We start from the raw sequence: 22,196 nt of genomic DNA on the forward strand, positions 1-22,196 counted from the left end.
GTTCCTTCATGTTCTCCTCTGACTGCACGTTAAATGAAGATAATTGAAAATTAACGTCTTAAAAACAGAGAATCGCTCTGTAGAAAAGTAACTGAGCTTAAAAGTAACATTTTATTCTGTCTGCTCAGGATGTGACTCATCAGCAGCTGATGAGGGTTCAAACTGAAATCAATCATTGGTAAAATTAACGATCAATTAATTGATTAATCATACTTAGAAAATCTGACATTTTACATAAACAAAACCAAATGTATTTTCAACCTCAAAGTTTTATTTCCACAGCAACACGTTGCACGTTCTCTGACAGTGTTACATATACCCTTAGAAATAAAGGTTCTAACTAGAACCATATAGGGTTCTTAAGCTTGTTCCCATAAGAGAACCATTTTTGATTCTTAAGACTTTTTATAAGAGTTCACTTGGAACCCTTTTAGAGAGTTTTACTTAGAACCAAACATAACTAAAACCGAGAACGGAGAACTACAGAGAACTACCAAGGATTTCAACAATCCTTGAAGGACCCTTTTTTTTAAAAGGGTTCTTTGGCTGAAAAAAAGTTCTTAATGGAAACCTTGGTCTTACATAGAACCCTTGGCAAACGCTTTCATTGACAAAGCGTTCTTAAGAAGAAAATGGTTCTGAGTAGAACCACAGCCCTTCAGGCAGAACCCTTTTGGAACCCTTATTTCTAAGAGTGTAGCCTCTGAAACACATAAAGAGCAACATGTTTCAGATGTTTATTTGATAGTAGATCGATTAAGTTTTACATGATCAATCAAATTCTTAATGACCGATTAATCAATCATTGATTAATTGTTATCTTCCCTAATGTCACCACAAGGTACATTTATGCTACATAAATTATAAATTATGCTACACTTCCAAGTTAGCTATTGTTAGCAAAACACTAGCTAATGATTATGACCTAAATACGCTTGCTAATTGTCTAGCTAATTACTGATGTAGATTAATTTGCTGTAGTTTTGCTAAAGAGCAAGGCAGTAGCTAACTAGCCAGCTAACAATTAGTGAAGATTACCTAGATAGTTAGCTAGCTTAGCTAACATTTGCTAACTTAAGATGTGATTATGTGTGGCTTTTAGAGGTTCCCCAGCAATATAGTTAACCATCTTCAAAATTTGTTTTTCTAAGATGAGCTTAGGACATAGCATGTCTAAGTACAGGAAACAGGAAAGGAAAAAGTTGACCCGGTTCCAAAAGGTCAGTTGCCCCCAGCCTCCCCTACTTTGTGGTCCTTGGTTACTGAAAGTGTGGAAACGGCTTTTGAATACTGTATAGAAATTAGTGTTGGGAAATTAACAGTTAATATACGCGGTCAGAACATATAATCCAAATAATTACAAAAACACAGAGGGTGGGTGGACTTGGATTGGCCTCTGTGTTTTTAAATATCTGGCTCCGGCCCTGGAGACATACAGCCAGAGAATAATAAAACCCACAAACAGTGACATGGGGACAGCAGCGGCTCCACTAAATCTACAGTCTGTGTCCATTCAGAGCGAGCAGAGCTTAAAAACTCGGAGCAGCTTGGAATCCAAAGCCACCACAGAGAAGACTTCAAGAGTTTCACCGCTGAGCCGTGAAATGAAAAGTAGCAGCTGATGTAGCAGCAGACCTGGCCGGGGTGGGGGAGGGTTTCAGCGGGCAGGCGGGCGGGCGGGGAACGGAGGGAGAGGAGAGGAGGGGAGGAGGGACTACTTTCTGTCAACGCTGCAAGCTGACTACAAACTACAACTTTACTGTAAGCTTTTATGTAGATTCAGGCCTGTATTTATGGATGTTGGCCGGGGGAGTTTCTCCTCTGGTTTAAGTGCTGTGTTCATAAACACAGCGGAGTGAAGCTGAAGGCTGCTGGACTCGCCGACATGAATAAATGGCTCCTCAGCAGCGTCGAAAGAATTGTAATGTCCGTTTGTGACTCCCTCGAGCTGCTGCCTCTGTCCATGGTGCTACTTTCTGTTCACTCAGTCAAAACATCGGCTGATATCCGAACTTCAAACACAAAAAACACTCACTCACAAGCCATTTTGTATTCATATTGTGGTAATTTGTGCTTAAAACTGTGTCGAAGTTATTCGCTGTCGAGTTAACAATAAAGTCAAACAGTAACTGCCATCTCTGCTCTTCATCAACTCTCCGATCACATACTCACGCGTGCAGCCCCGCCCTATCTTCCGCTCATTGGCTCCCCGTCCCGTCCCTCCGCGCTCGCAACTCCTGATTGGCTCGCCCTTCCTGCCCCCCTCTCGTCCCTCGCGCATTGAACTAGCAGCTCGGACCAATAGCGGCGCGGCTTGTGTTCCAAAGGGCGGGAAGAGGAGGGAGGTGGGGGAGAAGGAGGAGGAGGCGGTGGAATCAGACTGACAGAAATGGGGGAAAAGAGGCAGGATTTCTGAGAATAAACTGCCACATTTGGCCTCTTTGTGTTTGAGGAGGCAAAAACTACAACTGGAGACATTTGGTTGGAGGCTTTATGAGTATTGACATGTTTTATATTCTCTAATCCCACACATTCTCCTGTCTGTCTCACTTAGTTGTGATTGTAGTTGTGGATGCTGCTGCTGCCATTTTTGTTTCTCTTCTTGTTAAAGCTGGAATCCAGAGTAGATGAATCATGTAAAATCCCTAATCCACAGCCGTTTGGGATATTTAGATCTAAATTACTTTTTAAACAAGTTCAAGAAGAATCTGAACTTAGATTAGAAGTTTGTAATCTTATAAAATTTCCCCTAGGGGACATTAAAGTATATTCTATTCTATTCTAAATTGTGTGCCATTGTAATCAAAACACATTAATATATTAGAAAGAACAAACATTCTGCACTGTTTTCATGACATTTTATAGACTAAACCAAGTGATTAACTGAGATTTAACTCTACACTCAAAATAACTTTAGGTTAGACACCTCAGACAAACGTTCAGACACATTTTACACTTGTGAATTTATGTCCACAACATAATTTCCTGTATAAAAGTGTAGTAGACAGATATGTAAGCAGCATGACTGTTTTTCAGCATGTCAAAGATTACTTGAGACAGAGATAAGTCCAGATGTTCCTCACAAACCAAATATAGTCAGTATGACAACATATACAGCCGGACAGACTGGTGATCTTATCAGTCAATATTGGTCTATCACAGCTATATCAGTCTATATCTGTATCTATATATGTTGTCTTGGTCCTTGACAGAACATAATGCAGATTGGTTTCTATTATTTTTAAGTTTTATAGGCAGTATATATACCTTTAATGTATATTTGACCCTTTAATTCAAGTTTCTTAGATATAGGCTATATATTTTTCTATTTGTGTGTTGTTATGTTTTATAGTTTTCTATAATTGTTAAAAATACCAGTGAAACTTTATTGTTTCAGTGTCATTTTGGGCAATAAAGTTTATTGTTAAACTGTAAAATATCCAGCCTCCATTCACAGGCACATTTGAGGGATTGTTTCAGTATTTACTAATGTATCACTATCTGAAATCTTTTTACTCCCTAATATCAAAAATCCAGTATCAGTCAGACCTTAACAATCTGTGGTGATCAAGTCTGCACACTGGAGATAAATGAGAAAAAGAAATTACATTTTTAGTTTAGTTGTCAGCCCAATGACAGTAAATAAAATTCACCCAAAACATTGATACATATAATTCTTTGGCTGTTTTTGACCTCTGTACAGCTGCATTTTACACTTTTTTTTAAGGCAGCCCATCTTAAGCTCAGGGTAGGAGGAGTGCATCAGTTTCCAGTTACATCAGTATTTAAGTTCTTTAATGTTCTTTAATAGTTAAGTAAAAAATATTTAAGCAAAACAATGTTTAAAAGTCTGGCGTATAAGATATAGGAGGATTTGGTGTTTATGAAAAATAATAAATAGGTCTCTCTGTCATGGGTACTTCAACTTATTTTCTGACTGTATGTTTCCATCATATAGAGTGAAATCATGAGTTTTTAATCAAACAATATTGATTATATGATTATTATATCAGTTAAAACATATGCTGATATTTTTGATGTCTTATATGAAAAATAATAAATAGGTCTCTCTGTCATGGGTACTTCAACTTATTTTCTGACTGTATGTTTCCATCATATAGAGTGAAAACATGAGTTTTTATCAGAAATCTTCTGTGTTCAGTAGTTGTGGCTCTTCTGGCTCACTGCGCACGCGCGGTCTGTGGGGGGGTTTTGCTCTCTCTGCTCCATCCGGGAACTTCAGAATTACCATTGACAGCCGAAGCGCAACTTTTCCCCAGGCAAAGTGAAATCAAGCCGCGGACTCGGACAAAATATAGTCCCCGTTTTTCAACTTAAAATTATCGAAAGAAAAGCGAACCCGCTCCCCGGTTGGACCCGTCGACGTTCGGCCGCCGTCTGGAGAGGAGCCGAGCGGGGCCTGGGCTCTTTGTGCCGGGTTTGGAGCACTTTTGAAGACGGGCGGAAAGTGGGTGATGAGTCCTAGCCTGTAAAAGAAGCGAGAACTTGCTTTGCAGCCTGAGTAGTTCTTCTTTCAATTGTTATTGTCGCTTTAAAAAATCTTTAATTCACTTAAACTTCGTGTCGGCCGCGTCGAAAGTGGGAGAAAAGTGCTTTTCTGGTCGGAACATGGAACTACAAGGCCTGCAAGAGGCGCTGAAAGTAGAAATCCAATGTCATCAGGTAAATGAAACATCGTGTTATTCTCCGCTTATTGGTGTTGTGAGCAAGTGAGAGCAGGAGGGGAGAAATGTGAAGGGATGAGAGGTGAACAAACACTCCGATGGGGATGGAGGAGAAGAACTATGATGCGACATGTCGCTTTGTAATGTCTGCCGGCGACACAACGACCACTTCCAAGTGTGATTAAGTGCACTTTTCATGTCACTTTGGCTGATTGTCGTGGCTCTTTTCCGCCGAGCAACAAGAATTTGGAGTGAGACTGCGGTGCATGGTGCTGTGAGGCGATCAGGACGCGACCTGAATATTTATGAGCTGCAAGAAAACTGATCATCACCGCTTTGTTCCTCCCTTAACTTACATCCTAACTTTCTAATTCCCCGTTTCACTCCTGCATCCTCCACAAACTAGTTGCACAGATGAAGCAGGACCCACAGGTAAAGCTTATATTTTACTGACGAGCAGGCGAGAAACTTTATCAGCATAAATCTCTTCTTCTTCTCCTCCTCCTTCAGCCTTCTTCTAGTCTTTTTTTATTCTGGCACCCTCATCGTGACTTTGCTGAAAAAAATGAATCATATATGTGGTGTGAAGTTTCACTGATGCTGATTTTTTTTAAATGTGTTTTGTTCAATAGCAGAATATGTTTCCTTTGTGGCAGCTTTTCAGCCACAACAACACGTTTAATGTGGCCCGTTAAAAGCCTGTTTTTATTTATTTAATTGTGCTGAAGCCGAGCTTCTCCCTCTTCTCGCCTCGCCACTCAAAGTTGTGTAATGTTGAAAAATTTTAGCGTCCATTTTGAGTAGGTCGACATGTTTCTGGAGAGTAACGGTGGAGGCTAATAAAAAGGAGCAGCTTCACACTTTTTTAACAGACATTAATGTTGAAGTTTAAACGGTGGAACTGAGCGTTAATATCACCATGGAGACGGTCATTTTAACGCCTTTTACACGGTTAAACACCTCGGTTTTGTTACTTTATACTTAGTCTGCTGGTATTATTTCTTCTCGGTCACGTGACCGTAGCGGCGCATCTGATTGGCCCACGATTACGCTTTCACTTTTCTCTACTATCTTTATGGCGAGCAAACGGTGTCCTACATTAACTTTGGTGCTGATGGAGGTTTGGTGCAGCAGCAGCAGCAGGCCCGGGCGGATGGATGCTGAGCCGGGCGGCAGTGGTGTTCAGCACCGCGGCCAGCTCCTCCAGGCTGCTCCGGCTGCTGCTGCTGCTGCACCGCCCCGCCGGTCGGTCCCAGCCCCGACAGCAGCGCACACAACTTCCCCACATTAGCAAGAAGAAGAACAAGAAGAAGAATTCAAATGGAAATAGGTCGATTTTTATTTCGCTTTGTGTTTCTGTTTGAATTGTTGTTGCCTCTGCCGGACTTTCATCGATGTCATTTCCACTGGAATTCAGTTTGTAAGCAGTTGGAGAAGCGACTTGATTTGTTGCAGTTACAGTTGAAGCCATTAAAGTTGCTGTTATGTAGCAACACAATAGCAACGTCCAGATGTTAATGCAGGTTTTAGTCACCAGAGATGGACACTAATACATCTAAAAGTATCTGGTTACAGATTACAATTACTTACACATCAAAAGTATCAAACTAAAACACAAAATACTAGTGTGGTAAATGTATTCAATTAAATACAAGTCATTTCCAATTTCAAAATACAAACTGATATAATTATTATAGTTTAGGCATTTAGTTGCCTCAGTATGGGTCTGGCCTAAAGGGATTGTTTGCACTATTTAATGTTGGGTTGTATGAGGTACTAAAAGATGTTCACAGTATTTTCACCGCTTTATCTTGCTGTTAGAAAGTCTTCTCTGACAGAAAACTGCAATTTTATAAGACAAGTATCACTCTCTTCAGACAAACCAAACTCCATAGGTGAAATAGGTCATTTTAACTCACAGAACACAGGAACTGTTGGTTTACAGCTGCCTTGACTGGTTAGTTTGTTTTACTGCGTGACTTCTGTGTTTTAAATGGTTAGTTTGGATTCTTGGACAATATAAAATAATGAAGGGTCATTCTTTAAGTTACACAACCAGATATCAGTCTCTCCAAACCAACCAAACTTCATTAGTGAAATCAGTCACAGCACACAGCAGTTGATGGTCTGACACTGCCTTGATTGGTTAGGTAGGCTTATATAACAGCAGTTTACAAACTGGGGATTGTCGACCCCCATCTTCACTCAGTTCTTCATACAACCACACTTCAGAAGACCCGAACAAATCCCCTTAGACCTCCTACAGTATCCACGCAGACTTTCCAATGTTATCGCACCAAATGGATCAAAAACTGATAGTGAAACGAGCCAAAACAACCTTTCTACTCTTTTACTTTTGCTTCTTTCACAATGTGTGTCTATGGGGAAAAAGTCACTGTGGTCATGATGTCAAACTGCACTTCCTGAGGGCTTGCCCTACATTAAAAAGATGAGCTCTGCTAATTTCCCATGTCACGGATTTGAAGTGCTGATCAGGTTATCTTGAAGGTGGGAAGCCACAAATTCAGGGGTGCATGCTGGGTAGTTTCGGGCTAGTAAGTAGCCTGTATTTGCCAGTTGTAGAGCATGTGTGTTTGCTAGTTGTGTTGTGTTATATTTTTGTGTCATTCAGTGCTTGTCTTCTTAATATCTGGTCATATTTTGATTATATCTTTATCTTGGCACCAAACACCAAAGCAGCTTCTTTCTTAAAGCTTCTTCTTCTTCTTCTTTTTCACTTGGTTCTTTGCTTGTTTTTATTATATCATTTTCTACTGTCTTCTAATTGTTGTTGCTGCTGTTATGCTGATCCTGCCTCTTTGTTTCCTTGTTTTTTTACCCCTTTGACCTGCCACGTAAAGTGTCTTCGAGTACTTTTTAAAGTGCTATACAAATAAAATGTATTATTATCAGTATCATGAGGAATTCAAATATAATATGGTAGTTCACAATGAGCTTATTTCTCATTGCTTATTCACTTGTGTTTAGCCAAAGACTGTGATCAGACTAATTCTTATGTAGGATTTTAGGGCTGCAACTAAAGACTATATTCACTGTTGATTAACAACAACAAAAAATCAGTGTATTGTCAGAGAGGAGTGAAGAGAGCAGGAAATATTCATATTTAAGAAGCTGAAATCAGAGAATATTGGCTTTTTTTCTTAACTATTGCCCAAAACGATTAATTGATAATCAAAATAGTTGGTGAATAATGCAATAGTTGACAACTACTTTATTAATCATTGCAATTCTACAGTTTAAACCATAAAAATATATCTTGCTAGAGATTAAAATAACACATTAAATTATGTATTTTAAGTTTTTCAAAAACACATACAGGCTCTTAAAGTATTTAGGGCTACAACTAACCATTATTTTCATTGTTGATCAATTTGGTGAATATTTTCTCGATTAAATTGTCATAAGATGGTTAAAAATGTCAATCAGGTTTCTACAAAAGTCCAAGATGACGTCCTCAGACGTCTTATTTTGTCCCCAAATAAAATCAATTTACTGTCAGTAGTGTGTGAAGGAACCAGAAAGTATTCAAATTTAAGAAGCTGAAATCAGAAACTTTTGACTTTTTCCAAAAAAATGACCTAAAATGATCAAAATAGTTGGCTATTCATTGCAGCTCTACAGTTTTTCCTACGAGTTAAACATTGGAGATGTTGTTTTAGAATAAAATGACACTTTAAATGATGTATTTTAGTTTTATTTTAATATTTCAAATACAAAAGCTTAGTATTTTTGTTACAGATCTTCTATTTTCCATCTACCATCCATCTTATTTATTTGTTCCCAGCCAAATACACATTATAAAATACTCAAATGTAACTAAATATGTATTTTAAATACATTTAATTGAAATGCTGCCTGAATTAAATGGATTGAATGCAGTTTCTGAGCACTTGACGTGCTGCAGTTAAACCTTTTTAAACTTGCTGTTTGTGGCATCACATCTGTATCCAGCTGTTCCTCCAGTTTGTGGTCCTGATGCTGGCCTGAATCCTTGTTGTTGCTGTTGTTGTGTGTGTGTGTGTGTGTGTGTGTGTGTGTTTCTTCTTCTCCTCTCAGTTTGGTAGTGGAAGCTTCCATTTTGAGAGAGAAAAGGGGGGTGGCTGCTTCACCCCCTCCCACCCCCCTCTAACATGGAGAGGAGAAAAGTCTGCAGAGTTTCGTGCAGGAGGAGGAGGAGGAGGAGGAGGAGGAGGAGGGGGGATGGGCCCCATTCATGCCTAACATTACCATTTTGATTGCTTTGATGCTGTTTTTGGTTTTGAGGGGGGAGGGGTGGCAGGCAGAGCAGAGACAGAAAGGCCCAGTCAGCAGTGCACGGCGATGTTTTTAATCACAAACACACCACGCTGATGTTTTTTCTTCTTCTACTTCTTTAGCTGCAAAATGTGACCTTTACTTTTCCTCTGTACACACACACGAACCGCTGCTTTTCTCTTAAACCAAATTAGTCTTAAATTAAACATCCACACATGGAGATTTAATGATGATCTTGGCTAAAGCTTTGAGGCTGTGTCAACGTTTGGCCAGAAATAAACTCGCCTTGAACTTTAAGCTGCTAACAGGGCGAATATTTATCAGTCTGAAGCAGAAATAATTAGATAAACTGCACAAGTGTTTGTTGGGAGGATTGAAAAAATGTCTCCTGGCTGGAATGAAAGCCTTGAGGTCATTTCATGGTCACAGTTTGAGGCCTGTGGATGGAAGTTTGATTTCCTCTGGTAGTGACAGAAAAAATGGAAGTGAAAGCTTCTGTTAATCTGTATTTGGGACAGTTTGGATTATTTAATGTGTGTCAGTATTTTAGACACCTAGAAAAATCAATATCAGTTTCAGTGTGCTCTATATTTAAAATATGTTCACCATTTACCTTGCTGTTTCTTTGCTCTCTCCAAACGAACCAAACTCCATAGGAAAAATCAGTAATTTTACCTCACAGAAACAGCAGTTGCTGGTCTACCACTGCCTCAAGTTTTTAGATTGTTTGTGTTATTGTTTGATTTCTTTGAATCCGAGCTAATCCATTAACATACCAAAGTCACAAAAGAACACAAACAAACTAACAAATTAAAGCACCATTAGACCAACAACCGCTTTGGTCAGTGAAGTAAAATTGCTGATTTTGTCAGTGGAGTTTGGTTGGTGTAGAGAGAGACAGCTTTTTGTAACGGAATACATTTGTTATATGAGCTAAATAGCACTGACAGCAACTTAAAGTAGTTAAAATATTCCAAACATCTACTGTAGGTAATACACTGACCATTGGGAAGTACCTCAGATAACAACATTTAAAATAATCTGAACTATGGCCAAAACTCTGAATAGCCCAATGTAGGTTATGTTATCCTTAAAATGTGAAGAATAGTGACTGGCTGGCAGTTTTTATTCAGTTTATACGTTAATCTTTTTTCCCCAACTTGTTTTAAATGGTTGAATAATGTTAAATTGGTTAGCATGTTTGCTTCAGTTGCTAAAGTTTACTCTTGCTAGCTTGTTTTGACGGCAAAGGTGTAAAGTTAATGATTCAACTCTGGCTTATAGTGATGGTTTCAAATCTGTGTCAGGTGTCATTGGGAGAGTTGGACAATAATTAATGGGACGCTGGAGTCAAAACAGTTAATGGAAGCCCAAACACCAAGTATGTGTCGTGTTAGCTTACGGTGGGTGTGATTAGCCTTGTTGACTCCACTAATATAACCTGTAAGGAGGCTGAAGTATGGTGTGATAAACTTTAAGACTGTGTTGCACCAACAAGGATTCACTTTTAATTATGTTGCACCAAACTTTAAAATGATTAAAAAGATTCAATTTAAACCTCAGTTTAGTTTTTACCCTAAACATAGTTTAAATGTAATTCTCTTTCACCAAACCTTTAAACTGTAATTAAAAATGTAATCCAGTTTTAGCTTAACTTTCAACTCACACTTGAGGAAGTTAACTTGGCTAACTAGCTTTTTTGGCTTACTAGCATGTTTGCTAACATTTTAAAACTTTTTAGCCAGGTAGCAAACAATGTAATATTTTTTCTCAGTCCAGGCACTCAAATTGATATTTTATTTATTTATTTTAATTTGGGTTAGCAGACATCTCCATATTGATTAAACTCTATTTTCAGTTTGAATCACTAAACTTTTTTAATTGTGCAACAGAGATCTCCTTAATTTTAAATGTGGATTTACTCAAAACCTAGTTTTGCTAAATTCAGATAAGAATTTATCTTTGATTAAATTAATCTTTGTTGGTGCTATCTTGCAGTCTTTGTTGGAGACATCGATATTAGATCGTGCTGTAGCAGCCTATTCATTGATCAGTTTGTCATCATCTCTAAGCACATAAGAGATGATTTCATGGATAAGTTTTTAGCCAGAGACTGCTTGTGTTTTGTTGATGTTAATTCATAGTTGAGCTTTGAATATGGAGCGCAGTCTGTCTGTCTGTCTGTCTGTCTGTCTGTATGTCTGTGTGTCTGTCTGTCTGTCTGTCTTTCTGTCTGTGTGTCTGTGAATAAGAACACGTTTTAATAACACCCTGTTTTGCTCCAGAAAGCAGCCAGTGTTTATTAGAGGAGGGCAAACAAACAAGCTGCTCTCTGGATGGAAATGCAAACGAGGAGCGATTTTAGAAAACAAAAATAACTTTAAAACTGGAGAAGTGCAGATGAATTTGACTGCAGCGTGAAGGTCCCTGCGTCCACTATAATGTCTGTATCGACTGCCTTCATCCTTGATCGCTGTGTTTTTGGCCCTTGAAGAAGAATGGATTCATTGATTCTGTTTCACTGGGCTCCACTTGCTCTCTGTTGCATCATGGCTTCAGTTTTTACTGACTTGTCAGGTGGAGAGAAGTTGTTTTTCTTCCTTTTCGACAGTTCTGCTCCAGTTATTGTTGAGCAGGAGTCTTTATTTATGTCTTAAAGCAGATTATCATCGATCAGGCTGTTTGGAGAAAACTCTCCTCCGGATTTATCCTCCGGAATAGTTGAGCATTTAACTCTCATTTTTGAGTCGTGTTTCTAATCCTAGATTTGACTGGAAACAAAGGCCACAGTTACTTGACTGTAAAGATTTCCAATGACAGTAGTAAAGTCATTTCAAATCCAGCATCTGTAACCATGGATACTCCTGCTGCTTACACATTCACAGTGTGTGTGCACCTCATTAAGGCTTTTTTAAAGTTTCACACAGGGACATCCACACGCCTGAGCTGTAGTCAACCAAAGACTGAAATTCTACCTGCTCTTCAGCCGATCGATCAGTCGATGGAGGAAAATAACCCGTGCGTTATCTCCAGATGAACTAAATCAGCCTCAGAGCTCCGACTGATCATCAGTGACACACGTCGCCAACCTAATGAATTCCTGCAGTTTGACAATGTCTTTTTCACACTTAGCTATATTGTTAGCGTCAGGGCATGTCCATCAAAGTAAATGTACATACAGCAGCAGCAGTACACACACACACACACACACACACACACACACACACACACACACCAGCAAGGATCACAGAGCAGCTTTTATAGAACAACAAAGCTAACACTAGCTGATCCACCACTGCGATGTCTACTTTCACTAAAGCAGCATGAAGAAACAGTTACAAGGAAGTTCTTCAAGGATTTCAGCAAGAACTCTTTCTTCTAAAAAAGGTTCTTTGGATGAGAAGGGTTCTTATTTGAAACCTTAGTCTTACAAAGAACCCTTGACAAATCTTTTCCCTCTTCATTTACAAATTTAATTTTAATTGATTAATAGTTGTTTGTTTTAAAATGTCAGAAAATGGTGAAAGATATGAAAAATTGACGTCCTCAAACGTGAAGACCTTTTAAAAAATGACTCAAACCAATTAATTGATTATCAAAATAGTTGGCAGTAAATGTTGATTATATGATTAATGGTTGCAGCTCTAAATCACTGTATATATTGTCACAGTCTGTTGCAGTATTGAGACATTTTCCATTGTGATTTTATGATATTTGATATATTATTACAGCCCTGATCTACAGTATGTTTACATGTGAAGAGAACTAAAGCAAAGAGAAAATCTGCATGCGACTGCAGAGGAGAGTGACTCAGTTGTAGTAAAACAGATGAAGGAGCTGCTGTCATTTGAAGCTCAGTGGGATGAATGCAGGCGTCCCGATTGGTGCTGGTGACCTGTGACAGCCGCCGCTATTGGCCAGTGTTGAGGAGAAGGCGGGTCTAAGAGTCTGACTCACAGTTTAAAGTAAAACGGCTTTAATCATCATTTTGTAGTGATGAGAAATGTTGTGTTTCTGGATGGTTGGATATCCAGGACTGCTGCTGCTGTGTGTAAAGGTCATGACTAACACTGTGAGTGTGTGTGTGCGCGTCACATTTCCATACTGTTTACTGAGGCAGTGAAGTGCACGCTAATTTTGTTTCTGTTAGGATACAGGAAATGAATGCATCAAAATGTGCTGTCACATTAGACTTTTGTTTTGAAATCCCCCTCTAAAAGGATGCGTTGTCCTTGATCAGATGCTGTTAATAAGTAACATTTCATGTATAATTTGAGAGAGTTTGATGCTGTCTCCTTTCTAGTGTTTTTACTGGTGGATGCTGTGAATTCACAGGTCAAAACTGAACAAAACTTTACTGGAGTTTGGTGCAGACAGTCAGGAGATTTCAAAATAAGTCTCGAGCTGTGCAGGTTTTCCATTAAAGTGAGAATTTAAGAAGCTGAAATCTGAGAAGTTTGACTTTTTTTTTTCTTAGAAAATGACTCAAAGTGATTAATCAATTATCAGAAACACAAGATACCTTATTTTAACACCAGCTGGGCATCTACTGCAGCTTTGGAGCACAAAACTGAAAAGCACAGATATGAAAAACACTGTGAATGTTTTCCTGAGTTGTTGCTGCTGCAACAGAATTATTCCACCTTTCCTTTTTTTTTTCTCCAGCTGTGAGCAGCTGCTCTGTTTCTTTTTATGCGTTGCATTGTGGGAAAAAAGTCACATGCACTGAAGAAACCAGGTTATTCTGAGACATCAGTGTGCAGACACTGTGGTAACCTGGTGAATACAAAAACTGTGTCCTGTAATCTCATCACAGTCTTCACAGTCAGTAACAATTATTTTCATTATTGAGAAATCTGACTGTTGTTTTAATTATTAGCTGATTCATTTTTAGTCTATAAAATAAAAAAAAATGTGAAAAATGCTCAAATGAATGTCTTCAAATTGCTCCTTTTGTCCACCAAATATTTGCCAACTCTTTTGATAATCGGTTAATCTTAATTTTTATGTAAAAAGTGTCCAAATTTCTCTGATTTCAGCTTCTTAAATGTGATTATTTCCTGGTTTATTTGCTCCTCTCTAACAGCAAACTGAATATCTTTTGGCTTTGAGAAATTGTCAATATTTTTCTGACATTTTATGGACTAAACAACTAATTGATTAATGGAGAAAACAATCAACAGATTCATAGATAATGAAAATAATCCTTTTTACTCTCACAAGTGACAAAGAAAAGCAGCAAATCCTCACATTATGAGGCTGCAACCAGAAAATATTTGACACTTTTTGCTTGAAAAATTACTGAAACTATTAATTGATTATCAAAATAGTTGGTAACTAACTCTCTTTCAACTGACTTCTTGATTATTGGACTAAACTCTGCAGCTCTAGAGGATTTCAGTTCTTCCTGTTTAGTTTTTTCTGTGTCTGGATTCTAAAAATAGTCAAATATTTGGCCGTGGAAACCTGCAAAAATTTAGAAACCGTTGATTTGTATGCATGGCCAAGAAATCTGGCTTAATTTTTAAATTTTTCAAAATATCAGCTCTAACTGCAGAAAGCAGGTTTTTAAACATTAAAGTCGTCACTGAAATGTATGTAAGTAGTCAAAAAAACACCACGATTAGACATGAAGTAACTTTATTACTCCATATGTGGGTGAAACATTTCTTTAAGACTCTTAAACTGGCTGTTCTGTTCCTGGATGTGCAGTAGTGACTGTGAGAGAGGTTGAACTTCATATCAGATCAGTTTTAAACAAGTTAAAATCATGTATCTGCTCTACATAATGTATGAGTGAGAATCCTGGAGCTGTTTTAATGCCGTAATAAGAGGTTTTTAATCTGTTAACTCTTCACTGAGTCCCGTAATCTGAGTTTTTCTCTCTTCTGAGCTCCTCGATGGTATAATGAGAGATCACTATGCAGAATTCATTTAGCTGCTTATGGCAGAGCAGAGATTCATAAAACTGGAGCTTTGTGACAGTCACACGGAGCTCTGAGGAGCAGTTTGACCTCTGCTCCGTCTGCTGTGATGCAATCGATGTTTCACATATTTTCTTTTTTTACTTTTTCTCTGGCAAAAGGCAAAATAAATGAAACTACTGTTGCCATGAGCATTATAGACTGAGCACAGGATCAATTGATAATGTAATAGGGTGATTTTATTATTTTAATAACTCAAAAAAAGTGGATTTAGTTTCTTTAAAGGGATTTTTGGAAGCGTGATTGTGTGAGGCACTTATCAGTAGTCTGTGTTTTACCTACAGTAGATGGCAGTCAACACATCTCCAGAATATATTCACCACTTTACCTTGCTGCCAGACAACCTTTTCAATTATCACTCTCCCTAACCCAACCAAACCTTATTGACAAAATCAGTAATTTTATCTTGCCAAACACAGGTTGTTAGTTTGTTTGTTAGTTTGTGTTATCATGTCACTCGGGTGACTCAGAACTAACATTTTAAAACACCAGAGTCACACAATATAACAAACAAACTAACAGATCAAGACAGCAGTAGACCAACAACTCCTGTACTCAGTGAGATAAAATTACTGATTTTGTCAATGGAGTTTGGTTGGTTTTGAGAGAGTGTTAATTGACTCACATAACAGCAGTTTCCTATCAGAAAAATCTGCCTGGCAGCAAAGTGTTGAAAATATTCTAAATATAGCGTACACTTAAACTGAAGTACCTCATACAACTCCAGTGGAAGAAATTGGTGACAGATTATAACCTGCTGTATTAAACACAATATAAAGACAGAATTGAAACAATCAGTGTGAAAACTGAACACTGAGGCAGAAGGTCAGCTAATAAAGCAGGACACACTTGAAATGCTGTAACTCCCAAACACAATTAAATTGGCACAAAGTAAGCCCGGAGCTTTCAGGGCCCCTGGAGTTCTTGGGGCCCGGCCAGTTGTTTGCTCTGCTTGGTTGGTAATCCAGCTGAGAACATGTTTAGTTTATTTAACAGTGGTTGTCAAGGTGACTGACATGATGTAAAAGCTTTATAAAACCTTCATAGGTGATTATATTCATGCATGACAATTTACCATCAGTATTTTAAGTGGTGGACATTATTTATTATAATTTGAGCATTCATAATGCTTTATAACCTCCATGCTGAAGTGCCAACAATGTTTGAAAGAAGAATCTGTGTCCTGAGTTTCACAGCACATTAACTAGCATGATTTTAGATTCATAGAACTACTCTAACATATCAGAACAGATTATAAATTCTACATGTCTGAAATGAAATAATGTCTTGTAAACAATAAAGTGTTATTACATGACTTTGTTCTCTTTGAAGTAAAGTGATGGCACTACTGTTTTTTCTCTGTAGGTGTGGTTGTGGTAAAGGCATGGAGGTTATCAAGCATTATAAATGCTGAACTTGTAATACATTTGGTCCACCACTTACAATATTTTATAAACCTTGTCTGAAGTTATCATGCATGATTATAAACATTTATAAAGCCTTTTAACTGCAATAATTTACAATAGTGTTAAATATTACGTACAATGTTTTTCTGTATAGCTAACATTAGCAGGCGCTCTGCTTAGCTGATGTTAACTGCTAATAATCCCCATTTTTACTATCTGTAATCTATTTACACATTTCTTTCTGTAACTGTAATAGAATACAGTTACCTTTTTTTGTATCCTAAATAACACCATTATGTAATCCCATTGCATGTAATCTTTTACTCTCCATGCCTGTTTATATCATTAGGTATTACTGTTTTTCACTGCTGGGAGGTAAAACGTGATATAATGAGGTTCGTTTTGGCCGGTCTGGTGCTGGAACAGGTAGTGAAGTGTGTTCTGTGAGGTATTTTACATAAAATGTGGACTTTAACTCAGATAACCTGCAGAACGGCTGCTGTTTGTTCTCTTCAGCTCTGCAGGTGACATTAAAGCTGCTGTAACTGTTACAGAAACTGTTTCCGTGCAGCTAAAAGCCATTTAAAGACAACATTTTCTGCACTAATTTCCTCTTTGCACACACACACACACACACACACACACACGCACATATTAGTCAGCGAGGGTCAGCGGTCGGCCCGCGCTGCTAAAACTGTTCTGTGTCATACATCAGCTCGCCTCAGTAATTGGACATTTGAGAGGCTGAGGGAAGCTGGTGTGAGGCTCCCCCTTCCTCCCCCCTCATCCATACATCCCTCTGTCCCTCGCCTTCCTCCGTCCTGGGCCGGGGTGAAGGTTTCAGGAAGCGCCCGTCACATCTGGTCATGTATGGACGCAGCAGGACAGCCGTTGTTCGTCTCGTACGGAGGCCGAACTTTCCCAGCAGCTCAAACCAAAGTGAGGCTAATCCCAGGACGGCTCATTACAGCCTCCTGCAGCGCTGATTAAACCAGAGGAAGGTTTGGGGATTTCTGCCGGACTAACTGGAGGTTTACGGAGCAGATTGGTGTAAAGGACCGCGCTTCCCTCCAGGCTTTTTCTTTTAGAGGACGATCCATACCTTTAAACAACTTTCTCCCAGAGTTCACCCTGCTGTCTTTCTTCTTCTGTTGTCTCTGGAAGCTTTAACTGGATAATTACTGCGCCGACACACCCCCACTGCAGAACACACAGTTCCTCTACCTGTGTGTTCACGGTGGAAATGACAAAAAGGATGATGAGACTGTGTGTGAGAACTGTCTCGCTGATTTGATACTGTTGTCCTGCAGTGTAGAAAGTAAAGAACTCAGTATGTTTCAAATTCACTCGGTCAAATGGTGCAAAATCAACTTTTATGTCTAATGGCCAAATGACCAGCGAGTTGCACTTTGAACCGTCACCATGGACTGATTGTCTGATTAATTTATAATTACTTAAATCATTGGAGGATTTCTTGCTCACAGCCAAAAATTTTTTAAAGAAATTCATATCCATATTCAAGATATTTTACCCATGTATAATGAGACTAAATAGAAATCAACTTCAATTATTTGTTTTGTTGTATTATCTTAATATAAAGTGTGTAAATTGATCCAAACTACTGCAGACGACATTAGTCCACTGTGTGCAGTTTCTCAGCAGGAAGTGTTTCAGTTTCATTTCCTGCTCGTTTCTGAGGACTGTCCTCTCGCTGTCAGCTGGACTCTGGTCACTAACTCGTCCATCAGTATGAACCGGGGCATCTGTCCATCTCTCTTCACTCTGTGACCAACTGGAAGCCTGTCCAGGGTGCCTCAGTGCATGCTGGGAAAACACTTCAGTCCCATCACTTTGAACAGAGAGAGAAAATGTAGGAGTGGATTTTAGAGACATGGCTTCTACTCTTCTCTCATTTGTAGGTTCTACCATTTATGATGGACAGCTCTGTCCTTCACGAAGACATCAACAGCAGCTGTTTCTACACCTGATCTGACTTCAGCTGAAACAAACTTATTTTCAATATTGATTAATCTGCTGATCCTTTTCTTGATGTTTTTATTCATCACAGAAAAGATTGTAAAAATCAGATTGTGTGTTTAATCTTTTTAACCTCTTGAACATAAAAACACTTCTTGTAGCTCTGACTGGCCAATTACAAGTCTTGCTGTGGATTTAATTTATTCCTGTAGCTCTCTGATTGGTTGGATACATGTCTTGCTGTGGATGTAAACACTTCCTGTAGCTCTCTGATTGGTCGGTTTGATCCGCACTGTTGTTGATATTTTGCAGACTTTAATCTTGCAGAGAAAGTTGTGTCTTTACAGGTTCAGATCCTCTCAGTGTTGTGGGACAGATGGAAGTGTGTGTGTTTTGGTGTGTGTGTGTGTGCACGAGGCCGGGCCATCTAAAGGGCAGACACATTTCACCATCACGAAGCAGCAGATCCTGTTGAGTCTCAGAGGACCATAAATCTGTCCTCTTTTGTCCTTGTGCTCTGGAGGCTGTAGAGACTCGTCCGTCTTTTTGTGTGTTTGCTCGTTTTAATCATCACTGGAGGCTCGCCGGCTTTAATTAAGAGGAACGGAGCAGGAAACCCTGCGATGACTCTTCCTCAGGGAGCCCAGTCTGTCTGTCCATCCGTCTGTGTTTGACTCTTGTCACCACATGCCTTCACATCTGGAGGTTCCTCTCTCATCAGCGGCCTCTGACGGCGCCGTGCGTTTGTTTCGGGGTTAAAAAGGTCGATCCCGCTCCACCGCAGCGTCTGCATCAGCGTTTTAATCCACGTTATCTTCAGTCGGACCGTGATGGTTTCCTGGAGTCGGTCTGAAACTGTCTGGGAGGAAGGACGGGACTTAGGAAGCTTTAAAGGAACAATCTGACATTTTAGGAAATCCTCGTTTTTGGCATTTGGAGAGATGAGAAGGTGGCTATCAGTTTCATCTCAGAGATTTGGTCTGTTAAGCTTTTTCTGATACGTTCTGTCATCTGTTTTTTATTTTTATCACTCTCCTGCACTGATGCTTCTTATTAGAACTGCAATAATGCAATTAATTGACAACTATTAGGCTAAATTAGGGCAATTTTTAAGTATTGCAGTCAGGAATTACAATTAATCAATGATCAATTATTCGATCGTTAAGAATTTGCTTGATCATGTAAAATTTAATCCATCTAATATCAAATAAACATCTGAAACATGAACGTTTCATAGAATGCACTCTTAGAAAAAGGGGTTCTAAAGTGGTTCTTCTTGATGGGCTGTGGTTCTAACCAGAACAATTTGCTTCTGAAGAACCCTTTGTGGAAGAAAGAGTTTGTCAAGGGTTCTTTGTAGGACTAAGGTTTCCATTAAGAACCATTTTCATCCAAAGAACCTTTTTTTTTAGAAGAAAGAGTTCTTCAAGGATTGTTGAAATACCATAATATAAAACGGTTCGTGTTAGGTTCTAGATAGAACCCTTGAAGGATAAAAAGGTTCTTGGTAGAACTCCTGATTTGGTTTTAGATAAAACCACTGGAATATTAAAAGCTTCTCAGTAGAACCTCCTGGTTGGATTCTTGTTGGCACCCTAAGAAAGATAAAGGTTCTGGATAGAACCTCCAGAGAGGGTTCTAGGTGGAACCATTGCACCATAAAAGGGTTCTCTATAGAGCCTCTCACAGGGAGTTCTAGGTATAACCCTTTATGTTGGGTTCTTGGTAGAATGCTTTCGAAGTGTTCCAAGTGAACTTTTATAAAAAGTTGAAACAGGAAGCAAAAATGGTTCTCCTGTCGGGACAAGCCGAAAAACCCTATAGGGTTCTAGCTAGAACCTTTATTATTATTTTTTAAACGGTGTCAGAGAATGTGGAACATGTTGCCATGGAAATAAAGCTTTGATTGAGGGGTTGTTTGGTAACTGCAACATTTTTAAGACTGTAAGTTAATTAATTAATCGATTAATTGATTGTTAATTTTACTGATAATGGATTAAGGAAAGAATATACAGTTTGCAGCCCCATCTGCAGTTTGTTATTATGATTTTATTGTGGTTTTTGTTTGCGTTTTTAACACATGATCAGTTTTATTTCAGCAGCATCGTCACTACACGGCTTATAACACAAGTAAATAAAATACAGTTTCTAGTAAACTGCCATATTTATCTGTTCCTGCTTTGTACCAGGAGAAAATAGTGAATAAAATAAGATTCTAGGCCAAAACAAGCTCCTGAACTGGCCTGCAAACTGGTAAACAGGTTCCAGACTCTTCCCTCGCTCGTGCAGTGAGCGGCGGCTCCGTGTGACGGCTTCTTATTACCGAACAGCAAACAGTGATTTCCAGAGAGTCCCAGAAAAGTGCTGATGTAGCTGAGCTGGCAGGCAGAGGGAGCAGAGAGGCTGCGATGAATTAACCCGTGTTGACTGCCATCCTGCTGCTGCTGCTGCTGCTCTCAAACACTCTGTCATCTCCACTCACACAGCAACAGTGTGTAATGTGAAGACGGAGCAGGGCGGCCGTAAATCTGCCTTTATTCCTCTGTGGAGCGTCGTAACTCGCTTTGTACACAAAAAACACACATTTATTAAAGAGACACCAAACCACTGTATTAAATCTGTGACATTAGATTTACATATTGTCTCTGTTTTTCACTCCTCACACTTGTTTTTATCAGTTATCATCAATTTATCTGCACAAACTGGATCCATTCTTTTAAATATTTCAGCTGCATCCCATTAAAACAGACTCCTGCAGTTACAGTAATTGATCAGTGGAAAAATTATTGCCAGATTGATCGCTAGTAGAAAAATAGATCCAAACGTGTGAAAACAGGTGGAGCGCAGCGCTCCACCTGTTTTCACATGTTTGGATCTATTTTTCAGTTGGCAAGATTATGACAGGATTAATTAATTGATTTTTTGACATTTTATGAACCAAACAACTAATCGATTAGTGCAAAAATTATTGCCAGATTGATCGCTAGTTGAAAAACAGGTCGCGCATCTGTGTGCTCCATGTTTTTTTTCCTTGAAATGTCTCGAAAAGCTCAGAAATGAAGGCAAAGTTAGTTTTGTCTAGAAGGTTGCAGTCAAAACAGGCTTTATTAGTATCAGCAACTACTGCTTACTTAATTATTGATTAATCTGCAGATTTATTTTTTGGACTGATCAAACATTTCTTGCTCATTCAGTTTACAACGCTGCAAAACAGAAAGAAAGCAGAAAATGTAGCTTTTTTGCTTAAAAAAAATTACTGAAATCATAATTATAAAATTGTTATTTTTTCTGTCGATCAACTAATCAATAAATCTAATCAATGCAACTGTATTTATTGTAATATAGGAATGTTTTTGTAGACGTGAAGGTCTGATTGGATAAACTTGTGTTTATGGTATCAGTGGATAAGTTTTACTTTCTCTTTTCTTAATTCAAGTCTATTTTTGTGTTTATTTTTCTATTCATTAACTTTATTATTAATATTAAAAAAGTAAAAAATACCAGTGAAAGTTTACTGTTTTGTTGTTTTGAAGTAATTCATTTATTATGAAGGTAATCACAAATTATTTGGATAATCGATTAGTTGGTCATTTTTTAAAGAAAAGTAAAAATTCTCTGATTTCAGCTTCTTAAATATGAAGATTTTCTGGTTTCTTTCTTCCTCTCTGACAGTAAACTGAATATCTTTGAATTGTGGACAAAACGAGACATTTGAGGACGTCATCTTGGACTCTGATCAACACGTTTTATGGACCAAACAAATAATTGATTAATGTAGAAAGTGACACTTCTCAAACGAATCCGGCACGTTTGTTATTACAGAACCTGACACAGTCACTGTGATAAAACTTCTGTTAGTAGCAGTAAGT

At 38.5% G+C, this 22,196-nt stretch overlaps 1 protein-coding gene across 1 annotated transcript in view; it reads left to right on the top strand.

The window, feature by feature from the left end:
• The first annotated feature begins 4,283 nt into the window (after positions 1-4,283).
• The window catches only part of phf21b (PHD finger protein 21B), a 99,236-nt gene continuing 81,323 nt past the window's right edge, over positions 4,284-22,196 (top strand). The window contains exon 1 of the mRNA XM_084711519.1: positions 4,284-4,683. Within this exon, the coding sequence (XP_084567645.1) occupies positions 4,630-4,683 (54 nt within the window). The 5' untranslated portion in view covers positions 4,284-4,629. The remainder of the gene's footprint in view (positions 4,684-22,196) is intronic.

Source organism: Lutjanus erythropterus, chromosome 22 (assembly GCF_056507025.1).
Source record: "Lutjanus erythropterus isolate fLutEry1 chromosome 22, fLutEry1.hap2, whole genome shotgun sequence".
Lineage (NCBI taxonomy): Eukaryota > Metazoa > Chordata > Actinopteri > Lutjaniformes > Lutjanidae > Lutjanus > Lutjanus erythropterus.